The 19,443-nt window shown below is 49.0% G+C and overlaps 1 protein-coding gene across 4 annotated transcripts in view; it reads right to left on the bottom strand.

Annotated features, from left to right (window-relative positions):
* LOC122920463 (lysophosphatidic acid receptor 1-B) overlaps positions 1 to 19,443 on the bottom strand; it is a 154,889-nt gene that overhangs the window by 54,063 nt on the left and 81,383 nt on the right. The window contains exons 1-2 of one of the 4 annotated variants that reach the window (XM_044269991.1): positions 8,608 to 8,837; positions 1,855 to 1,984 (exon numbers count right to left, since the gene is read on the bottom strand). The exons of 1 other annotated variant lie outside the window; for it this stretch is intronic. In XM_044269991.1, coding sequence (XP_044125926.1) covers positions 1,855 to 1,911 — 57 coding nt within the window. In that variant the 5' untranslated portion in view covers positions 1,912 to 1,984; positions 8,608 to 8,837. Of the gene's footprint in view, positions 1 to 1,854; positions 1,985 to 8,607; positions 8,838 to 19,443 lie in introns of those variants that run through there. 2 more of the 4 variants (XM_044270000.1, XM_044269984.1) reach the window with 2 other exon arrangements.

Raw genomic sequence — 19,443 nt, 5'->3', positions numbered from 1 at the left:
AAGTCTCCAGGACTTACTTATTGGCCAGCTATACTTAGGATAGGTCATCAATATCAGATCTGCAGGGGTCTGACACCTGGCACCGGCGCTGGAACCAAGTGCTGTGTAGTTCTGGTACCTAGTTCCAGTGCCGGAGCTTGTGAAAAAAAAAAGCAAACCAAAGACACAAGTAATTGGGACAACAGTGAGAGTTTTCAGCTACAGCTCCTTAATCCTATACAGCAGTTCCCTACTATAGACGTATCTAGGAGGGTAATAAATTCTAAGTCCCAGTAGCCTCCATGGCAGCCCATCAGCAGACGCAGTGCTGTTTTATGACCCTTGGTGAATAAACAGATGTGGCTATAAACGGCAACCTATGTTCAGATTCATATTACAGGGGGGGGGGACCTGAATCCCATAATTTATAAATGTCAGCTTAGAGAGCAAGTTCAGCAATACATGTACATGAGCTATTTCTTATCTCCATATATTTTAGAATATTCGAAATTCACACCAGACAGCCCCCATTACAGTGAATGTGATCCGTAGGGCACCAGCAGAGCCAGTGGTTCTGGTACTCAGTCGGAACCGAATATCAGGATGGTGGCTCATTGTGCGCTTATACAGCTAATACAAGGGAGACCAGAATAGAAGATCCCCCTCCTTACTAGCGAAACAAAACCAGCTAGGGGGCTACCGAAAGTAAATACCCCCTTTAAAATCTTATCCGGGAAAACTTCATTGAAGAAAACTCTACAAAACAAAAGTGATTAAAAAAAAATATATATATTGTTTGTTGTCTTAGGCTACTTTCACACTCGCGTTTGGTGCGGATCCGTCATGGATCTGCAGAGACGGATCCGTTCAGATAATACAACCATCTGCATCCGTTCAGAACGGATACGTTTGTATTATCTGTAACATAGCCAAAACGGATCAGTCTTGAACACCATTGAAAGTCAATGCAGGCAGCATTTTAGTGTCCACCTCCAAAGCAAAATGGAGGCGGGACGGAGCAAAACTGATGCATTCTGAGCAGATCCTTATCCATTCAGAATGCATTAGGGCAAAACTGGCCCATTTTGGACCGCTTGTGAGAGCCCTGAATGGATCTCACAAACGGAAACCAAGACGCCAGTGTGAAAGTAACCTTAAATGTATAAGTAATGGTGATAGATCAGGTAAGGCACCAATACAAGTTTATTTCAGAAGTAGCAGGAACTGTTAAAGGGACATTCTGGTTACATCAAGTTATCCCCTACACACAGGATATGGGGTAACTATCAGATCAGTGGTGGTCCTACACCTGGGACACGGACCAATGATGAGAACAGGGGCAAAAAAACCATGGAGCCCACTTGAAATGTATGGAGTGGGTGGTCGGAAACGCGTGAAGCCTCTCCATTCATTTCTATGGGAGTCCCGAAAATAGCCGAGTAGAGCACTGAGGCACATTTCTGACCACCCACTCCGTTCATTTGAGGGCCCCGTGGTAGGACGCCCACCAATCTAATAACTTCATATAACCAGAATACCCCTTTAAGTAGCTGGTCAATGTGTGCAACTCAATGTATTTTAATGCCCCCTCTTTTAGACTAAAGCTAAACCCTCAAAGTGATTGACAGCATCAGTCTCTGGAGCCTGGGAAACCACAAATCTGTATGAAACATCTAGTTTTTCCATGGAGTTGGCAATAAAACGTTCCTGTATTAGCTGTAAGAACCCACCTACATGTTTGCTTTGGAAGTCTTCCTAACAATTAAGCCTCCTTGAAAGCAAACAGAGCCTTAGACAAGAGGGTACTGTGAGTATGCCACCAATGCAACTCTGAATTGCTCCTTTCGTTAAAAAAGACAAAATGTAAGAAGTTACCTGAGACTGAGACATCATGCCAATGGGCTCAGTAACAAACTCAGACAGTGTAGCCATCTTGGGGCAGCAGGATGGATCTGATATTACGCTCTCAACCAAATTAGGTCAAATCTCAGTCATACTGACAACTCTGTAGAAGCAAGCACAAGTTAACAGAAATTCATTCACTTGAAATGCATAATGAGTGTATCATTCAGTGCAGGATATGAAAAAATAATAATAAATCACTTCAAGGCTATAGGCACATGTGACATGGAAAAAAAAATATATTTTTACATACGTGGGACTTTAAACAAATGTTGTAGCAACTTTTAGTCTACACTCTTCATTCCTTAATTCATTTTCAGGCCCCCTTGATATTCAGATTACAACCTGCTCCTAGTTTCACTCTTAGTAATATACACTGGATGTGATGCCTGTCAGTCCAGGATGCTGCTGTCTTCACTGGCTCTCATGTATCTGTACAGTTATTTATCTGTACTTCATTTTCCTTCTCTAGCTTCTGATTCTGAGATTCTCAGTTGCCTATAGCAAACCAATCAGATTACACCTTTCATTTTTCAGGGCTCCTTTAGAAAATGAAAGGTGGAATCCGATTTGTTACTATATGCAACTAAGCCAGTTTTCCTTTACACAAGTTTTAAGACTCTCCCCCACATTTTTTTCTTTACCGATGACCTATCCAGCAGTATCTCATTGGTGGGGGTTTGACACCCAGGATCCCCCGCTGATCAGCTGTTGAGAAGTCACCGGTGCTCACAGTAGCGCAGCAGCCTTCTCTCAGCTTACCAGGCACAGTGCTGTGCATTGTACAGCGGCTGTTGGTATAGCAGCTCAGCCCCTTTGAATGGGACCAAGTTGAGCCTAGGCCATGTGACCGATGTAAATGACGTTACGTGGCTGAGGCAAAGATGGAAAAGGCCTCGGTGCTACTGTAAGCGCCGCTGTCTTCTCACCTCTCAAACAGTTGATTGGCAGGGGTCTTGGGTGTCAGACTCCTACCTATTAGATACTGATTAGGTCATCCATGAGATACCCAGGGGATAGATCATCAGTTAAAAAATAAAATAAAATAAAACTGTTGGAAAACCCATTTAAATGAGAAAACAATGGGGTTGATTTATCAAAAAGGTGTAAAACCTGGTTAACTTGCCCTTAGCAACTAACCAAATTTCACCTTTCCAATGGAGCTCTGAAAAATGAAACGTGGAATCTGATTGGTTGCTATGGACTACTATGCCAGTTCTACTTTACACCAGTTTGATATAGTACCAACATATTCCGCAGCACTTTACCATCAGAGGGTAGAAACCAAATTAAATATTACATAGCAACAAACAAGTCAACAAGAGCAGTGAGGGCCCTACTCACAAGAGCTTACAATCTATGACCCCAGCAACCATGTTCTTTATTTACATAGAACAACTTCATGGACAAGGAAAGCATAGTTCCATGAATACTTCTAGTTCCATAAAACCCTTTTAAGCATATCAAGTAAGTTTTCCGTCCAATGAATCTATTTCCAGCAAAGATGACTTTATTTTCTGATTATAGCTTTGACCACTCTCTCCCAATAACATCGTTCCTGAAGAACTTGAAGATTGCATTAAAATTTATTTCAGATCATGCCAACAAGCAAAGCGTACAACATCCAGCCAATAAAGGGCATCTGTCACCTGCCAAAACCCATATAAAAACCATAACATAAGGCTACGGATGCCCTACCAAACATGAGTTAGGCCTTCTGTGTGTCGGCCATATCTCCTGGACTGACGGTGGGTCATCTGACCTGAACTCACTGCATCATAGTGATTTATAATACAGTGAGTTCCTATGAGACCGTGGGTCTATTGTGCTGTAAATGACGTACATGACACACGGGACGTTTTTGCTGGACTGCACACGGTTGGAAAACTTGCTGGTGTGAAAGGGGCCTTATAGAAATCTGTAAATATTTTGGCTAGTTACACATCTGCGTATTTTATTCCGTCAGAGAACAGCCTGCCGGAACAAAACAGATCCGAACGGACTGACCGCTGGCCTCATTAAAGTATAATGGGGTCCGGCAGACCGGCCATTCACACCCGGCTGACAAGCGGAGAACCCGCCAGACACAAACCGCTGCATGCTGCACTTTGTGTCCAGAAGATCCTGCCGGAACAGGCTACCAGAACACTGCTAACGCAGATGTGAAGGAAGCCTTAGATACGAATTAAAGAAGTTGTCTCCAGAGAGAGAGGGATCCATCAGCTGGAGGACAAAGTAACTGGTTATCAGCTAGGAGAAGACAGCACTATCAGTATTTATCTGCTTTGTAGGATATGCACTGAAGTCTCATATTTAACTAACCAGAGGGCAGCTGCTTTATATTGCCCAAGAAAACAGACCTGACCTACCAGTAGGATATTTAAAGGGATTATCTGGGAGTTCTATATTATAGGCCATCAATATCTGATTGGTGGGACTCAGAACCCCCAGACCCATTCACGAGAAAGGAACCGAGCTGCAATTAATCAATGTGACATCAATGGCCTAGGAAGAGGCAATAGTGCTCACCAGAGAGCCATGGCTAATCGGTGGAAATGACAGAAATCCGACCCCCACCGATCAGATATTGATGACCTATCCTGAGGATAGGCCATCAATGTTAAACTCCCTTAAAGGGGTTATCCGAGTTTTTTTTTTTTTCTTTCTATGTTCCTAACTAAGCAAATGTAACAGGTTTCTAATTCACTCACTTTATCTCCGGTGGCAGGTTTCTCAGATTTCACTGAGGGTCACATGACCCTTTGATACAATGTAAAGTAGTCAGTGTACAGCTTGTATAACTGTAAATGTGGTGTGTCTTCAGAATAACTCAACACCCAGCCATTAATGTCTAACCCGCTGGCAACAAAAGAGAGTACACCCCTAAGTGAAAATGGGCAATGTGCGCAATTAGCAATTTTCCCTCCCCGATGTCATGGGACTTAGTGTTACAAGGTCTCAAGTGTAAATGGGGAGCAGGTGTGATAAATTTGGTGTTATCGCTCTCAGACTCTCTCATACTGGAGACTGGAAGTTCAACATGGCACCTCATGGCAAAGAACTCTCCGAGGATCTGAAAAAAAGACTTGTTGCTCTACATAAATATGGTCTAGGCTATAAGAAGATTTCCAACACCCTGAAACTTAGCTGCAGCATGGTGGCCAACACTATATAGCAGTTTACCAAGACAGGTTCCACTCAGAACAGGCCTCGCCATGGTCGACCAAAGTAGTTGAGTGCATGTGCTCAGCATCATATCCAGAGGTTGTCTTTTTAAAATAGACATATGAATGCTTCCAGCATTGCTGCGGAGGTTAAAGGGGTGAGGGGGGGGGGGGGGTGTCAGTCTCTCAGTACTCAGACCATACGCCTCACACAGCATCAAATTGGTCTGCAAGGCTGTCGTTCCAAAAGGAAGCCTCGCCTAAAGATGATGCACAAGAAAGCCTGCAAACAGTTTGCTGAAGACCAGCAGACTAAATACATGGATTACTGGAACCATGTCCTGTGGTCTAATGAGACCAAGATAAACTTATTTGGTTCAGATGGTGTCAAGAGAGTGTGTGGCGGCAACCAGGTGAGGAGTACAAAGACAAGTGTGTCTTGCCTACAGTCAAGCATGGTGGTGGGAGTGTCATGGTTTGGGGCTGGTGTTGGCTGTGAGAAGCTTGAGTTCAATGAGGGAACCTTGAATGCCAACATGTACTGTGACGTACTGAAGCCGAACATGATCACCTACTTTCGGAAACTGGGCTGCAGGGCAGTATTCCAACATGATAATGACCCCAAACACACCTCCACGACGACCACTGGCTTGCTAAAGAAACTAAGGGTAAAGGTGCTGGACTGGCCAAGCATGTCTCAAGACCTAAACGCTATTGAGAATCTGTGGGGCATCCTCAAATGGAAGGTGTAGGAGCACAAGGTCTCTAACATCCACCAGCTTTGTGATGTAGTCATGGAGGAGTGGAAGAGGATTCAAGTGGCAACCTGTGAAGCTCTAGTGAACACCATGCCCAAGAAAGTTAAGGCAGTGCTGGAAAATAATGTTGGCCACACAAAATATTGACACTTTGGGGTGTACTCGCTTTTGTTGCCAGGCGGTTTAGAAATTATTGGCTGTGTGTTGAGTTATTCTGAGGGCACACCAAATTAAGGCTACTTTCACACTTGCGCTTGATCGGATCCGTTCTGAACGGATCCGATCATATTAATGCAGACGGAGGCTCCGTTCAGTACGGATCCGTCTGCATTAATAACTTAGAAAAATTTCTAAGTGCGCAAGATGCCTGAGCGGATCCGTTCAGACCTTCAATGTAAAGTAAATGGGGGACGGATCCGCTTGAAGATTGAGCCATATGGTGTCATCTTCAAGCGGATCCGTTCCCATTGACTTACATTGTAAGTCTGAACGGATCCGCTCGCCTCCGCACGGCCAGGCGGACAGCTGTACGCTGCAAGCTGCGTTCAGCTGTCTGCCTGGCCGTGCGGAGGCGAGCGGAGCGGAGGCTGAACGCCGCCAGACTGATGCAGTCTGAGCGGATCCGCTCCATTCAGACTGCATCAGTCTAAGATTTTTAAAGGACATTTTTAGAGGATCAACGTGGTGAAATATATCTGATAGTCTGTGTATTTGATTGTACCCCAAATTCCCACCTATGCAGTTCTCTTTGATTGTCAGCTCCATGGTTGTCCTCTGACAGGCCACTCCCGTAGCCGGCTCGTACGTACAGTACAAGTCCTATGGAGTGGAGTGATTCACTTCCTTATGCAGGTTCCTGGGCAGTGTGGTGGTGCGGCAGATGTGCTGCAGAAATATCTGCTGCTGAAAATAGGGAATTTGGCAAATCGTCCGCCATGTTACAGAATTTTCTGAAACAAACCAGTGGCATGTGAACATCCTCTCAGTGTAGGGGGGTGCAATGATTAATCTCATCCAGTCAAAATCTATAGGGTACGGCCAGATGGTCAAGTTTCCTGATGCAGTTTTGGAAGCCAAAACCAGGAGTGAATAAAAAAAGTCTGTCCTTTATACGTCCTCTCCTTTTATGATCCACTCCAGATTTTGCACCAAGAAACCTCATTATTTGGCTGCTACAGTACAACGGCAAAAAAAAAAAAAAAAAAACTGTTTAACACAAGGCTATAAAAATTCTATAAAAGTAAAACAATACAAGGTAGACCTGTCTAAGAGCGCTTCGTATAAACCTATAAAGCCAACAATAATCCTCCATGTGATCCAGCCGGCATTTAGAAATATGTCGGATCAGGACGCTCTGCTAATAGTAGTTACCCGATCCGAAACGTGTTGATCCATATCCAATATGAGTCCAGTGAGAACCAGGCTACAGCTAATGATCCACAGGGTCCACTCACTAGTATTTATACTACAGAGCAGGAACTATTAGACTGCCTTAGGGCTCACATGAACGCATTTTCTTTCCGTGACTGTTCCGTTTTTTTTGCGGACCGTATGCGGAACCATTTATTGCAATGGGTCCGCAAAAAAAAAAAACGTAAGGTACTCCATATGCATTCCGTTTCCGTATGTCCGTATTTCCGTTCCGCAAAAAAGTAGAACATGTCCTATTATTGTCCGCATTACGGACAAGAATAGTTCTGTTGTATTAGGGGCCAGCTGTTCCGTTCCACAAAATACAGAATGCACACGGTCGTCATCCATATTTTTTGCAGACCGCAAAATACATAGGTTGTGCGCATGAGGCCTTAGACTGGAGAATATACTATAGAGCGGGCACTATTAGACTGGAGAATATACTATAGAGCGGGCACTATTAGACTGCAGATTATACTACAGAGCGGGCACTATTAGACTGCAGATTATACTGCAGAGCGGGCACTATTAGACTGCAGATTATACTGCAGAGCGGGCACTATTAGACTGCAGATTATACTGCAGAGCGGGCACTATTAGACTGCAGATTATACTGCAGAGCGGGCACTATTAGACTGCAGATTATACTACAGAGCGGGCACTATTAGACTGCAGATTATACTACAGAGCGGGCACTATTAGACTGCAGATTATACTACAGAGCGGGCACTATTAGACTGCAGATTATACTGCAGAGCGGGCACTATTAGACTGCAGATTATACTGCAGAGCGGGCACTATTAGACTGCAGATTATACTGCAGAGCGGGCACTATTAGACTGCAGATTATACTACAGAGCGGGCACTATTAGACTGCAGATTATACTGCAGAGCGGGCACTATTAGACTGCAGATTATACTGCAGAGCGGGCACTATTAGACTGCAGATTATACTACAGAGCGGGCACTGTTAGACTGCAGATTATACTGCAGAGCGGGCACTATTAGACTGCAGATTATACTGCAGAGCGGGCACTATTAGACTGCAGATTATACTGCAGAGCGGGCACTATTAGACTGCAGATTATACTGCAGAGCGGGCACTATTAGACTGCAGATTATACTGCAGAGCGGGCACTATTAGACTGCAGATTATACTGCAGAGCGGGCACTATTAGACTGCAGATTATACTGCAGAGCGGGCACTATTAGACTGCAGATTATACTACAGAGCAGGCACTATTAGACTGGAGATTATACTACAGAGCAGGCACTATTAGACTAGGGATTATACTACAGAGCAGGCACTATTAGATCACCCTATCACAATAAACACTACAGGTACTAACACCTGACAGAAGGCTGCAAATACAACCGGCAGCGCCACATACCAGAGGAACGCCCGGCGTCCAAGTTCCTATTGCAGGTCATGGTTTTCTCACCTCATCCAATGGACGCAGTTTATCAAAGTTGCTGCAAAGAAACAAAATGAGCGCAAGTAGCATCCAGGGAGAGCGGCGGGGACTGGAAGGAGGGAGGGCTCCATAGCCCCGCAGTGATGGAAGCGGCGGCAGGGAATACCGAGTGCCGCCCGGAGCCTGCACTGCTCATCACTAGGGCTCCCGGCCAGCTCCAGCCCTACACACCGGCTCCCACAGGCACGCTGCACTGGAGGCGGGGCTGCCGGCGAGCCTCTGCCCACTGACCAATGGGGAGAGCCGCCTACTCCCCGATAGGCGGAGCTTATTCCTGCAGTCTGCTGGACGGACGCGACTTCGAAAGAAAGTGGAAGTGGTGAGTGCGGACTGTGCAGACTGTGCGGTCAGACAGTGCGGACTGTGCAGACTGTGCGGTCAGACAGTGCGGACTGAGGGGACAGTGCGGACTGAGGGGACAGTGCGGACTGAGGGGACTGTGCAGACAGTGGGGACTGTGCGGACTGAGGGGACTGTGCGGACTGAGGGGACTGTGCAGACAGTGCGGACTGAGGGGACAGTGTGGACTGAGGGGACTGTGCGGACTGAGGGGACTGTGCAGACAGTGCGGACTGAGGGGACGGTGCAGACAGTGCGGACTGAGGGGACTGTGCAGACAGTGCGGACTGAGGGGACAGTGTGGACTGAGGGGACAGTGTGGACTGAGGGGACTGTGCGGACTGAGGGGACTGTGCGGACTGAGGGGACTGTGCAGACAGTGCGGACTGAGGGGACAGTGTGGACTGAGGGGACTGTGCGGACTGAGGGGACTGTGCAGACAGTGCGGACTGAGGGGACTGTGCAGACAGTGCGGACTGAGGGGACTATGCAGACAGTGCGGACTGAGGGGACTGTGCAGACAGTGCGGACTGAGGGGACTGTGCTGACTGAGGGGACTGTGTAGACAGTGTGGACTGAGGGGACAGTGTGGACTGAGGGGACTGTGCAGACAGTGCGGACTGAGGTGACTGTGCGGACTGAGGGGACTGTGGGGACTGAGGGGACTGTGCAGACAGTGCGGACTGAGGGGACAGTGTGGACTGAGGGGACTGTGCAGACAGTGCAGACTGTGCAGTCAGACAGTGCGGACTGAGGGGACTGTGCAGACAGTGCGGACTGAGGGGACTGTGCAGACAGTGCGGACTGAGGGGACAGTGTGGACTGAGGGGACAGTGCGGACTGAGGGGACAGTGCAGACTGTGCGGACTGAGGGGACAGTGCAGACTGTGCGGACTGAGGGGACAGTATGGACTGAGGGGACAGTGCAGACAGACAGTGCAGACTGAGGGGACTGTGCAGACAGTGCGGACTGAGGGGACAGTGCAGACTGCGGACTGAGGGGACAGTGTGGACTGAGGGGACTGTGCAGACAGACAGTGCAGACTGAGGGGACTGTGCAGACAGTGCGGACTGAGGGGACTGTGCAGACAGTGTGGACTGAGGGGACAGTGTGGACTGAGGGGACAGTGTGGACTGAGGGGACAGTGCGGACTGAGGGGACAGTGCGGACTGAGGGGACAGTGTGGACTGTGCAGACAGTGCGGACTGAGGGGACTGTGCAGACAGTGCGGATTGAGGGGACTGTGCAGACAGTGCGGACTGAGGGGACAGTGCAGACTGCGGACTGTGCAGACAGTGCGGACTGTGCAGACAGTGCGGATTGAGGGGACTGTGCAGACAGTGCGGACTGAGGGGACAGTGTGGACTGAGGGGACTGTGCAGACAGTGCGGACTGAGGGGACTGTGCAGACAGTGCGGACTGAGGGGACTGTGCTGACTGAGGGGACTGTGTAGACAGTGTGGACTGAGGGGACAGTGTGGACTGAGGGGACTGTGCAGACAGTGCGGACTGAGGGGACTGTGCGGACTGAGGGGACAGTGTGGACTGAGGGGACTGTGCAGACAGTGCGGACTGAGGGGACAGTGTGGACTGAGGGGACTGTGCAGACAGTGCAGACTGTGCAGTCAGACAGTGCGGACTGAGGGGACTGTGCAGACAGTGCGGACTGAGGGGACTGTGCAGACAGTGCGGACTGAGGGGACTGTGCAGACAGTGCGGACTGAGGGGACAGTGTGGACTGAGGGGACAGTGCGGACTGAGGGGACAGTGCAGACTGTGCGGACTGAGGGGACAGTGCAGACTGTGCGGACTGAGGGGACAGTATGGACTGAGGGGACAGTGCAGACAGACAGTGCAGACTGAGGGGACTGTGCAGACAGTGCGGACTGAGGGGACAGTGCAGACTGCGGACTGAGGGGACAGTGTGGACTGAGGGGACTGTGCAGACAGACAGTGCAGACTGAGGGGACTGTGCAGACAGTGCGGACTGAGGGGACTGTGCAGACAGTGTGGACTGAGGGGACAGTGTGGACTGAGGGGACAGTGCGGACTGAGGGGACAGTGTGGACTGTGCAGACAGTGCGGACTGAGGGGACTGTGCAGACAGTGCGGATTGAGGGGACTGTGCAGACAGTGCGGACTGAGGGGACAGTGCAGACTGCGGACTGTGCAGACAGTGCGGACTGAGGGGACTGTGCAGACAGTGCGGATTGAGGGGACTGTGCAGACTGAGGGGACTGTGCAGACAGTGCGGACTGAGGGGACTGTGCAGACAGTGCGGACTGAGGGGACAGTGTGGACTGAGGGGACTGTGCGGACTGAGGGGACTGTGCAGACAGTGCGGACTGAGGGGACTGTGCGGACTGAGGGGACAGTGTGGACTGAGGGGACTGTGCAGACAGTGCGGACTGAGGGGACTGTGCAGACAGTGCGGACTGAGGGGACAGTGTGGACTGAGGGGACTGTGCGGACTGAGGGGACTGTGCAGACAGTGCGGACTGAGGGGACTGTGCGGACTGAGGGGACAGTGTGGACTGAGGGGACTGTGCAGACAGTGCAGACTGAGGGGACTGTGCAGACAGTGCGGACTGAGGGGACAGTGTGGACTGAGGGGACTGTGCAGACAGTGCGGACTGAGGGGACTGTGCAGACAGTGCGGACTTAGGGGACTGTGCGGACTGAGGGGACAGTGTGGACTGAGGGGACAGTGCAGACAGACAGTGCAGACTGAGGGGACTGTGCAGACAGTGCAGACTGCGGACTGAGGGGACAGTGTGGACTGAGGGGACTGTGCAGACAGACAGTGCAGACTGAGGGGACTGTGCAGACAGTGCGGACTGAGGGGACAGTGTGGACTGAGGGGACAGTGCGGACTGAGGGGACAGTGTGGACTGTGCAGACAGTGCGGACTGTGCAGACAGTGCGGATTGAGGGGACTGTGCAGACAGTGCGGACTGAGGGGACAGTGCGGACTGAGGGGACAGTGCGGACTGAGGGGACAGTGCAGACTGAGGGGACTGTGCGGACTGAGGGGACAGTGCAGACTGCGGACTGAGGGGACAGTGTGGACTGAGGGGACTGTGCAGACAGACAGTGCAGACTGAGGGGACTGTGCAGACAGTGCGGACTGAGGGGACAGTGCGGACTGAGGGGACAGTGTGGACTGTGCAGACAGTGCGGACTGAGGGGACTGTGCAGACAGTGCGGATTGAGGGGACTGTGCGGACAGTGCGGACTGAGGGGACAGTGCGGACTGAGGGGACAGTGCAGACTGTGCGGACTGAGGGGACAGTGTGGACTGAGGGGACAGTGTGGACTGAGGGGACTGTGCAGACAGACAGTGCAGACTGAGGGGACTGTGCAGACAGTGCGGACTGAGGGGACTGTGCAGACAGACAGTGCAGACTGAGGGGACTGTGCAGACTGAGGGGACTGTGCAGACTGAGGGGACAGTGCGGACTGAGGGGACAGTGCGGACTGAGGGGACAGTGCAGACTGAGGGGACAGTGCAGACTGAGGGGACTGTGCAGACTGAGGGGACTGTGCAGACAGTGCGGACTGAGGGGACTGTGCAGACAGACAGTGCGGACTGAGGGGACTGTGCAGACAGACAGTGCAGACTGAGGGGACAGTGCAGACTGAGGGGACAGTGCAGACTGAGGGGACAGTGCAGACTGAGGGGACAGTGCAGACTGAGGGGACAGTGCAGACTGAGGGGACAGTGCGGACTGAGGGTACTGTGCAGACTGAGGGGACTGTGCGGACTGAGGGGACTGTGCAGACTGAGGGGACAGTGCAGACTGAGGGGACAGTGCAGACTGAGGGGACAGTGCAGACTGAGGGGACAGTGCAGACTGAGGGGACTGTGCGGACTGAGGGGACTGTGCAGACAGGCAGTGCGGACTGAGGGGAGGTCTGGAGACAGGGACTACAGGCCATAGATACATGGCTAGAGGCAGACAGGCTGATTTACTATCTATTATCCATCTTTCTATCTATCTCTTACTTTATCTATTTTCTATCATCTATCCCGTCTATTTATTTTATATCTATGTCATATTTGCTAGCTACCTATCGCCAACAGTTGAAAGTTGGCTTGTGAGTATATGAGTAGTGCCCAGCGTGTGCTGCAGGGCATTTTCTGGGCATGCACATCTCCCCTGGGCTGCACCAGCTATTTTATGTTACTCTGCCACTTATATGGCGCTCCTCATATTTTCATACTTATGGTTTTCTGAGATTTTCTTCTGATGACCTATGCTCAGGACAGGTAATCAGTGTCTGATTGGTGAGGGTCTCTTTTCCTAGGCCGAGTAATGACTCGTTAATGTGTTACATGACCTAGCAGCAGCTTAGTGCCATTGAAGTGAATGGGTCTGAGCTGCCATACCAAGCACAGCCGCTATACAATGTACTTGGTAATCTGAGAGAAGGCCGCAGAACTCAAAGGAGCGCCGCTGCCTTCTCAAATAGCTGATTGCGGGTCCCGGATTTTAGACACCCTCCAATCAGATACTGATGATCTATCCTGAGGATAGGTCTTCAGTAAGAACATTTCAGAAAACCCTTTTAACGATGCTGCCATTAATAAATTTGAGGCATGCATGCCCCATCTCCCCAAACTCAGCAGGGGCCACCCATTTTTCAACCAGAATTTGCTAGGATTTTCTCTGACAATTAGTGATAACCCATGCAAATCCTGGAGAGTTAGGCCTCGTTCACACTTCAGTGTTTGGTCAGTGATTTCCATCAGTGATTTGTGAGCCAAAACCAGGTGCAGCTCTAAACATAGAACAGGAGCAGATCTTTCCCTTCTACCTCATGTCTATGGAGGCTCCACTTCTGGTTTTGGCTCACAAATCACTGATGGAAATCACTGACCAAACACTGAAGTGTGAACTAGGCCTTAGATATCTGCCTCCCCTGGGACACCCATGCGAGGCTAATGCTGCACTGCCATGAAAAGGATGTGGTGCAGGACAGGTCTAAAGACCATTAGTGATCACAGTATGGGCCGTCACTAACGGGTTAAAGTCAGTTTTGCAGAACTGCTATCATTTGTGGTAAATTTATGAACCCTGGCACACTTCTGTCTTGAGATGTCACTCCACTTTATATGCCATCCCTTTACTGGAGGAAGAGCGAGAACATTTTTGGGACTTTTTGAGAAGTCTCAGTTGATAAATCTGTCTTGGGTGGCTTCACACTGGCGTTCAGGAGATCCAGCAGGGAACAGCCTGCCAGGTCTCTGGATCCAGCATTGCCGGAAACAACACAATTGCTGTGCGGTCTCATTGACTATAATGGGGACTGACTGAGAACCAGCCGCAACATGGCAAATACCGTATTTTTCGCACCAAAGTGCCTGCGTCTTATGGGGCGAATTCTAATGAGCGCTGCCATTATGGAAGCCCTCATTAGTACCGGAGCACCAGGAAGCGGTGAAGGCTCTGTACTCACCACTTCTTGTCCTCAGCTGTGCTGTGGCTGCGCACAGCGTGAGGGCGCTCTGTTCACAGCACAGCCGACAGCAGGAGGAAGAAGAGCACGGGCGGTGAGGAGCAGCGGTGCCTGGAGCAGGAGAGGTAAGTGATTTGTTTATTTTATGTCATCTGAGGCATGGGGCACATCTGAGGCAAGGGGGGGCTGATCAAAAGACGCATGTGGGCTCATCAAAGCGGCAAGGGGATGATCAAAAGAGTCTTGGGGGCTAATATGAGACTGGGGCTAGTCAACAGAGGCATGGGGAAAATATGAGACTGGGGGCTGATCAAAAGAGGCATGGGGCTGATATGAGGTTGGGGACTGATCAAATGAGGCATGGGGGGATGATTTGAGACTGGGGGTCTGATCTGAGGTTTGAATGGGTTCGTATTTATATTGGGGCTCATATCTGAGGTCTGATTGGGGGTCATTCACTTTTGGGTGTTAGCTGAGGTCTGATTGGGGGTCTGATCTGACGTCTTATTGGGGTCTTATTAACATTGGGGATCTAATTGGAGCTGTGATCTAAGGTCTGATAAAATGGGTTGTCTGGGTTCAGAGCTGAACCCGGACATACCTCCATTTTTACTCAGGCGGCCCCCCTGACGAGCACCGGAGCAGTTCATGCTCCGATGCTCTCCTTTGCCCTTCGAAAATTGCGCAGGGAAAAGGCAATTTCAGGAGTTCCGGTGACAAACCGGGCTCTCCATGGGGCTGCCCGGTGACGTCACCGGCACTGATGGGCGAGCTTTAGCGCTGCCCTAGCCAGTAAAACGGCTAGGGCAGCACTAAAGCACCCCCATTAGAGCCGGTGACGTCACTGAAAACACTGCCGGGTGGAAACCTCTGCCCGGCGGTTTGTTATTGTAAACAAAAGAGCCCTTGTCCTGTGCGATCTAGCACAGGGCAAGGGAGCACATCGGAGCATTAGATGCTCCGATGCTAACATCAGGGGGGCTGTCTGGGTGAAATTATGGGTATGTCCAGATTCAGCTCTGAACCCTGACAACCCTTTTAACAATGGGAGTCCTGTTGCTGGTCTGACCTGAGGTCTAATGAAAAATATTTTTTTCTTATTGTCCCCCTCTAAAACCTAGGTGCGTCTTATGGGCCGGTGCGTCTTATAGGGCAAAACATACGGGTGCTGAGAATCGACAGGAGAAATACCGCTGCACTAATGTGAAGGGGTTATTCAACCTACTGCACGTTAGTCCTGACATGTACGTTTCTAGCGTGGACAGGGTCACACGTATTGCTGCTGCCAATGACGTGTCCCCAAATGTCACATGAGCCAGCAGTGACGTTCCGCTTGGGGACACATCACTGCTGCAGCAAGGCAGGCTTTTAAAGAGGACCTTTCATCTGTTTTATTTATAGGAGTTAAAAACCTGTACTTGCTGATGCTGCCACCCGTTTTTTTTTTTTTTAAACATCGCCCCTACGCTCCGCTGCGCCCTCCTGAAGTTGTCGCGCTCAGTATGTCTATACGAAGCATTGGAACAGGGAGGAGGAGACGCCAGGCTTTCCAATGGGCGCCTCCTTCTCCCTGGCTGTGCCGCGATCCAATCTAAGCGGAGAGCGTCACAGCCCGGACGGAAAAATACTCGCAAGTACAGGTATTTAGCTCCTATAGGTGAAACAGGTGAAAGGTTCTCTTTAAGTAATGTACTTCTCAGACGTCTAGTGATGACTCCAGCCTTTTTGTGACCATAGCTCCCTCGTTTTACGGAGTGTGAATTACATCATCTGTGCTTCTGCCAGTTGGGCACTTAGTAACCTGGAGATTTTACAACAACTTGTGAAAAAGGAGAATATGATCCTTACTGTTAGTAAGAGCTATTATTGCTAAAGTGACACTTAAAGTGATCTTACACCACTAGGAACGTACTGGCAACTTAAAGTGGCCCTGCAAAAAGCCTAAATGTGGCCCCCATGTTGTAGGCAGGGCCAAATTCATAGAAGGCAGGGCAACACAAGTAGGCAGTGCCAACCCAAGTAGATAGGGCCAACACAAGCAATACCATAGTGAGCACAAGATACCGCCCCAGCAGAACTAAATGCCACTGTGCAGCACTGCCCCAGAAGCTGTCCCTCTGTGGTGGCCGTCAATAGCTGCCACGTTCTGTCCTCCTCCAATTGTCTCTTAATAATTTATAGAGCCATTGGCCACCATGCCCCTGGGGACAGCCATACAATTATCACATTATGTATCTGGCCAGCGGCAGAAAGGATGGCTTGGGCATCAGCCCACCGGAAAATTTCCTTGTAGAGTCCATGACCAGTCCACCCCAGTCACACGCTAAGGCTACTTTCACACTTGCGTTGTTGTTTTGCGGTACTGGGATCCGGCAGAGGATGTCAATACCAGAAAAAAAAAAAACATTTCCGTTTGGTCCTCATGCATTCTGAATGGAAAGAGATCCATTCAGGATGTCTTCCATTCCGGCAGCATTCCGTTTTGTGACCGGACACAAAACCGCTGAAAGCTGCGTTTTTTTGTGTCTGGCCATAAAAACGCACCTGGCTCTAAAAACAATGTAAGTCAATGTTGACGGATCCAAGGAGCCCAAAAAAACGGATCTGTCAACCATTGACTTTCAATGTATTTAGTGATGGATCCGTTTTTCTTTTCTGTTTTGATTTCACACATCTGCATCCTAACGAAACGGATGCATCCTGATGCGCAAAATCTAAACTGATCCGTTTAATTCCGGAAATTGAGATCCTCTGGCGGATCTCAATACCAGAATTAACAACGCAAGTGTGAAACAGCATTAAGGCCTCATGCACATGGCATAGCAGTATGCAAAAAGACAGCACCAAGGTGTGTCATCTGTGGACATTTACTGCGCCATATAGTGATCATATTATAGGAGGGAAGGGATGCAAATGAGCTCTGCCTCTAATGCCACCAGATGTGATCATATTATGGGACTATTGTCTCCTAGAGGTAATGCTTCTTGGGACGGTAAGTTCTGTAAGGTGGCCTTCACACTTGGGAGATTTTGTTGCAGAAAGTTTCTGCTACTGAAAATCAGTTCTATACATCTGAATGGGCTTCTTTTGGCCGGAAGCACATGGATTTTTGCAAGCCTAAGAACTATGTAACTAATATTCAGCTGCTAGTGACCTAAAGCTGTCACTATGACCCTGTAGAAGTAAGATCAAGCACATAGAGACACATGGCATCATAAATCATGATAATACACTGCTCTCCTGCAAGTCACTCACACACGGAGCCTGATTCCCGCAATGGGCTCGCTCATGTGAAACAGCCCTTAATGGGAGCAAAATCCTGGAAGGGTATGGCCACACGGTCAGGTTTCTGCCTGCAGTTTTGGAAGCCAAAATCAGGATTGGATCATAAAAGGAGAGAACCTGGGCAACCCACCACACATCACCCCCCCCCCCCCCCCCCTTGTACTTGTTCCGCTGATCTGCTACTGGCGGGCTGCGCGGGCATGAGTTCAGTCACTTCGGTGCGCAATCCCGTCCTGCGGCGTGTGGAGGTCACGGGTCTTGCGAGATCACACACCGCAGGACGGGATTGCGCAACGAAGTGACTGAACTCATGCCCGCGCAGCATGCTTTCAATGTCCAATTTCAACACAGTGGGCTTGTGCCCCGGATGTTTTCAGAGCCTAGCAACACCCCTGCCACTGACTGCAAAAAACGCAAAACACTAGAAACACTAAGCGCCGTGCGCTTGGCCCGTCTCTGTGTAAACTGCCCTGATAACATGACAATGCAAGCATGAAGATTACTTTGGGACATCCATCTTGTTGACGTGCCAAGAGCTTCATTATAGTGTCCCATGATGTCTGTTTAGGAGAATTTTCTTGTTCGTTATTTTTATTTTTATTTTTTGCTTTTGTAATCAAGTTAATCTACATTGCTGAAGGAGAAAGACAGATCCGACCTCATCAATGTCTTTGCTTTCATCGTCTGTCTCTCACCCCTTAATCTTGAATTAATACAAGATGTTACAGAAGCATTCCTCATCCTATACCGTATTTATGAGATGCAAGAAAGCTGAATCCACGGCCTGTACACTTCTATTCATTTCTTTTCATGTTCCATCAAACCAAAGTCCAGCTTGGCCCATTTCAAGCCAGTGTTTGGCGGGAACTGTTTTGCTCAAAAACTCATTTTTAGGAAAAGTGCCCAACAGGAAGTTTTGTAGTCATTTTCTTCTGTATTCTGTGATTTTTTGTTCCTATTTTTATTTGTGAGCTTAAAAAGAGTATGATAAGAGTAAAATATACATAAATGTATATGATTAAAGTTACATTGGTTCATAAGTTAAAATGGTTGCCAAGAGATAGCAATAGACCCAATCAGCAACATGCTATGGTGGATCTCCTAGCTCCAGAGCAGACATAGTAACATAGTATATAAGGCCGAATAAAGACATCTGTCCATCCAGTTCGGCCTGTTATCCTGCAAGTTGATCCAGAGGAAGGCAAAAAAAAAAACTGTGAGGTACAAGCCAATTTTCCCTACTTAAGGGGGAAAAAATTTGCTCCCGACTCCAATCAGGCAATCAGAATAACTCCCTGGATCAACGACCCCTCTCTAGTAGCTATAGCCTGTAATATTATTACACTCCAGAAATACATCCAGGCCCCTCTTGAATTCCTTTATTGTACTCACCATAACCACCTCCTCAGGCAGAGAGTTCCATAGTCTCACTGCTCTTACCGTAAAGAATCCTCTTCTATGTTTGTGTACAAACCTTCTATCCTCCAGACGCAGAGGATGTCCCCTCGTCACAGTCACAGTCCTGGGAATGAATAGATGATGGGATAGATCTCTGTACTGACCCCTGATATATTTATACATATTAATTAGATCTCCTCTCAGTCGTCTTTTTTCTAAAGTGAATAACCCTAATTTTGATAATCTTTCAGGGTACTGTAGTTGCCCTA

Source organism: Bufo gargarizans, chromosome 1, assembly GCF_014858855.1.
Source record: "Bufo gargarizans isolate SCDJY-AF-19 chromosome 1, ASM1485885v1, whole genome shotgun sequence".
NCBI lineage: Eukaryota > Metazoa > Chordata > Amphibia > Anura > Bufonidae > Bufo > Bufo gargarizans.
Note: the sequence above shows the minus strand (reverse complement) of the source record. Positions and strands in the feature narration are given on the sequence as shown.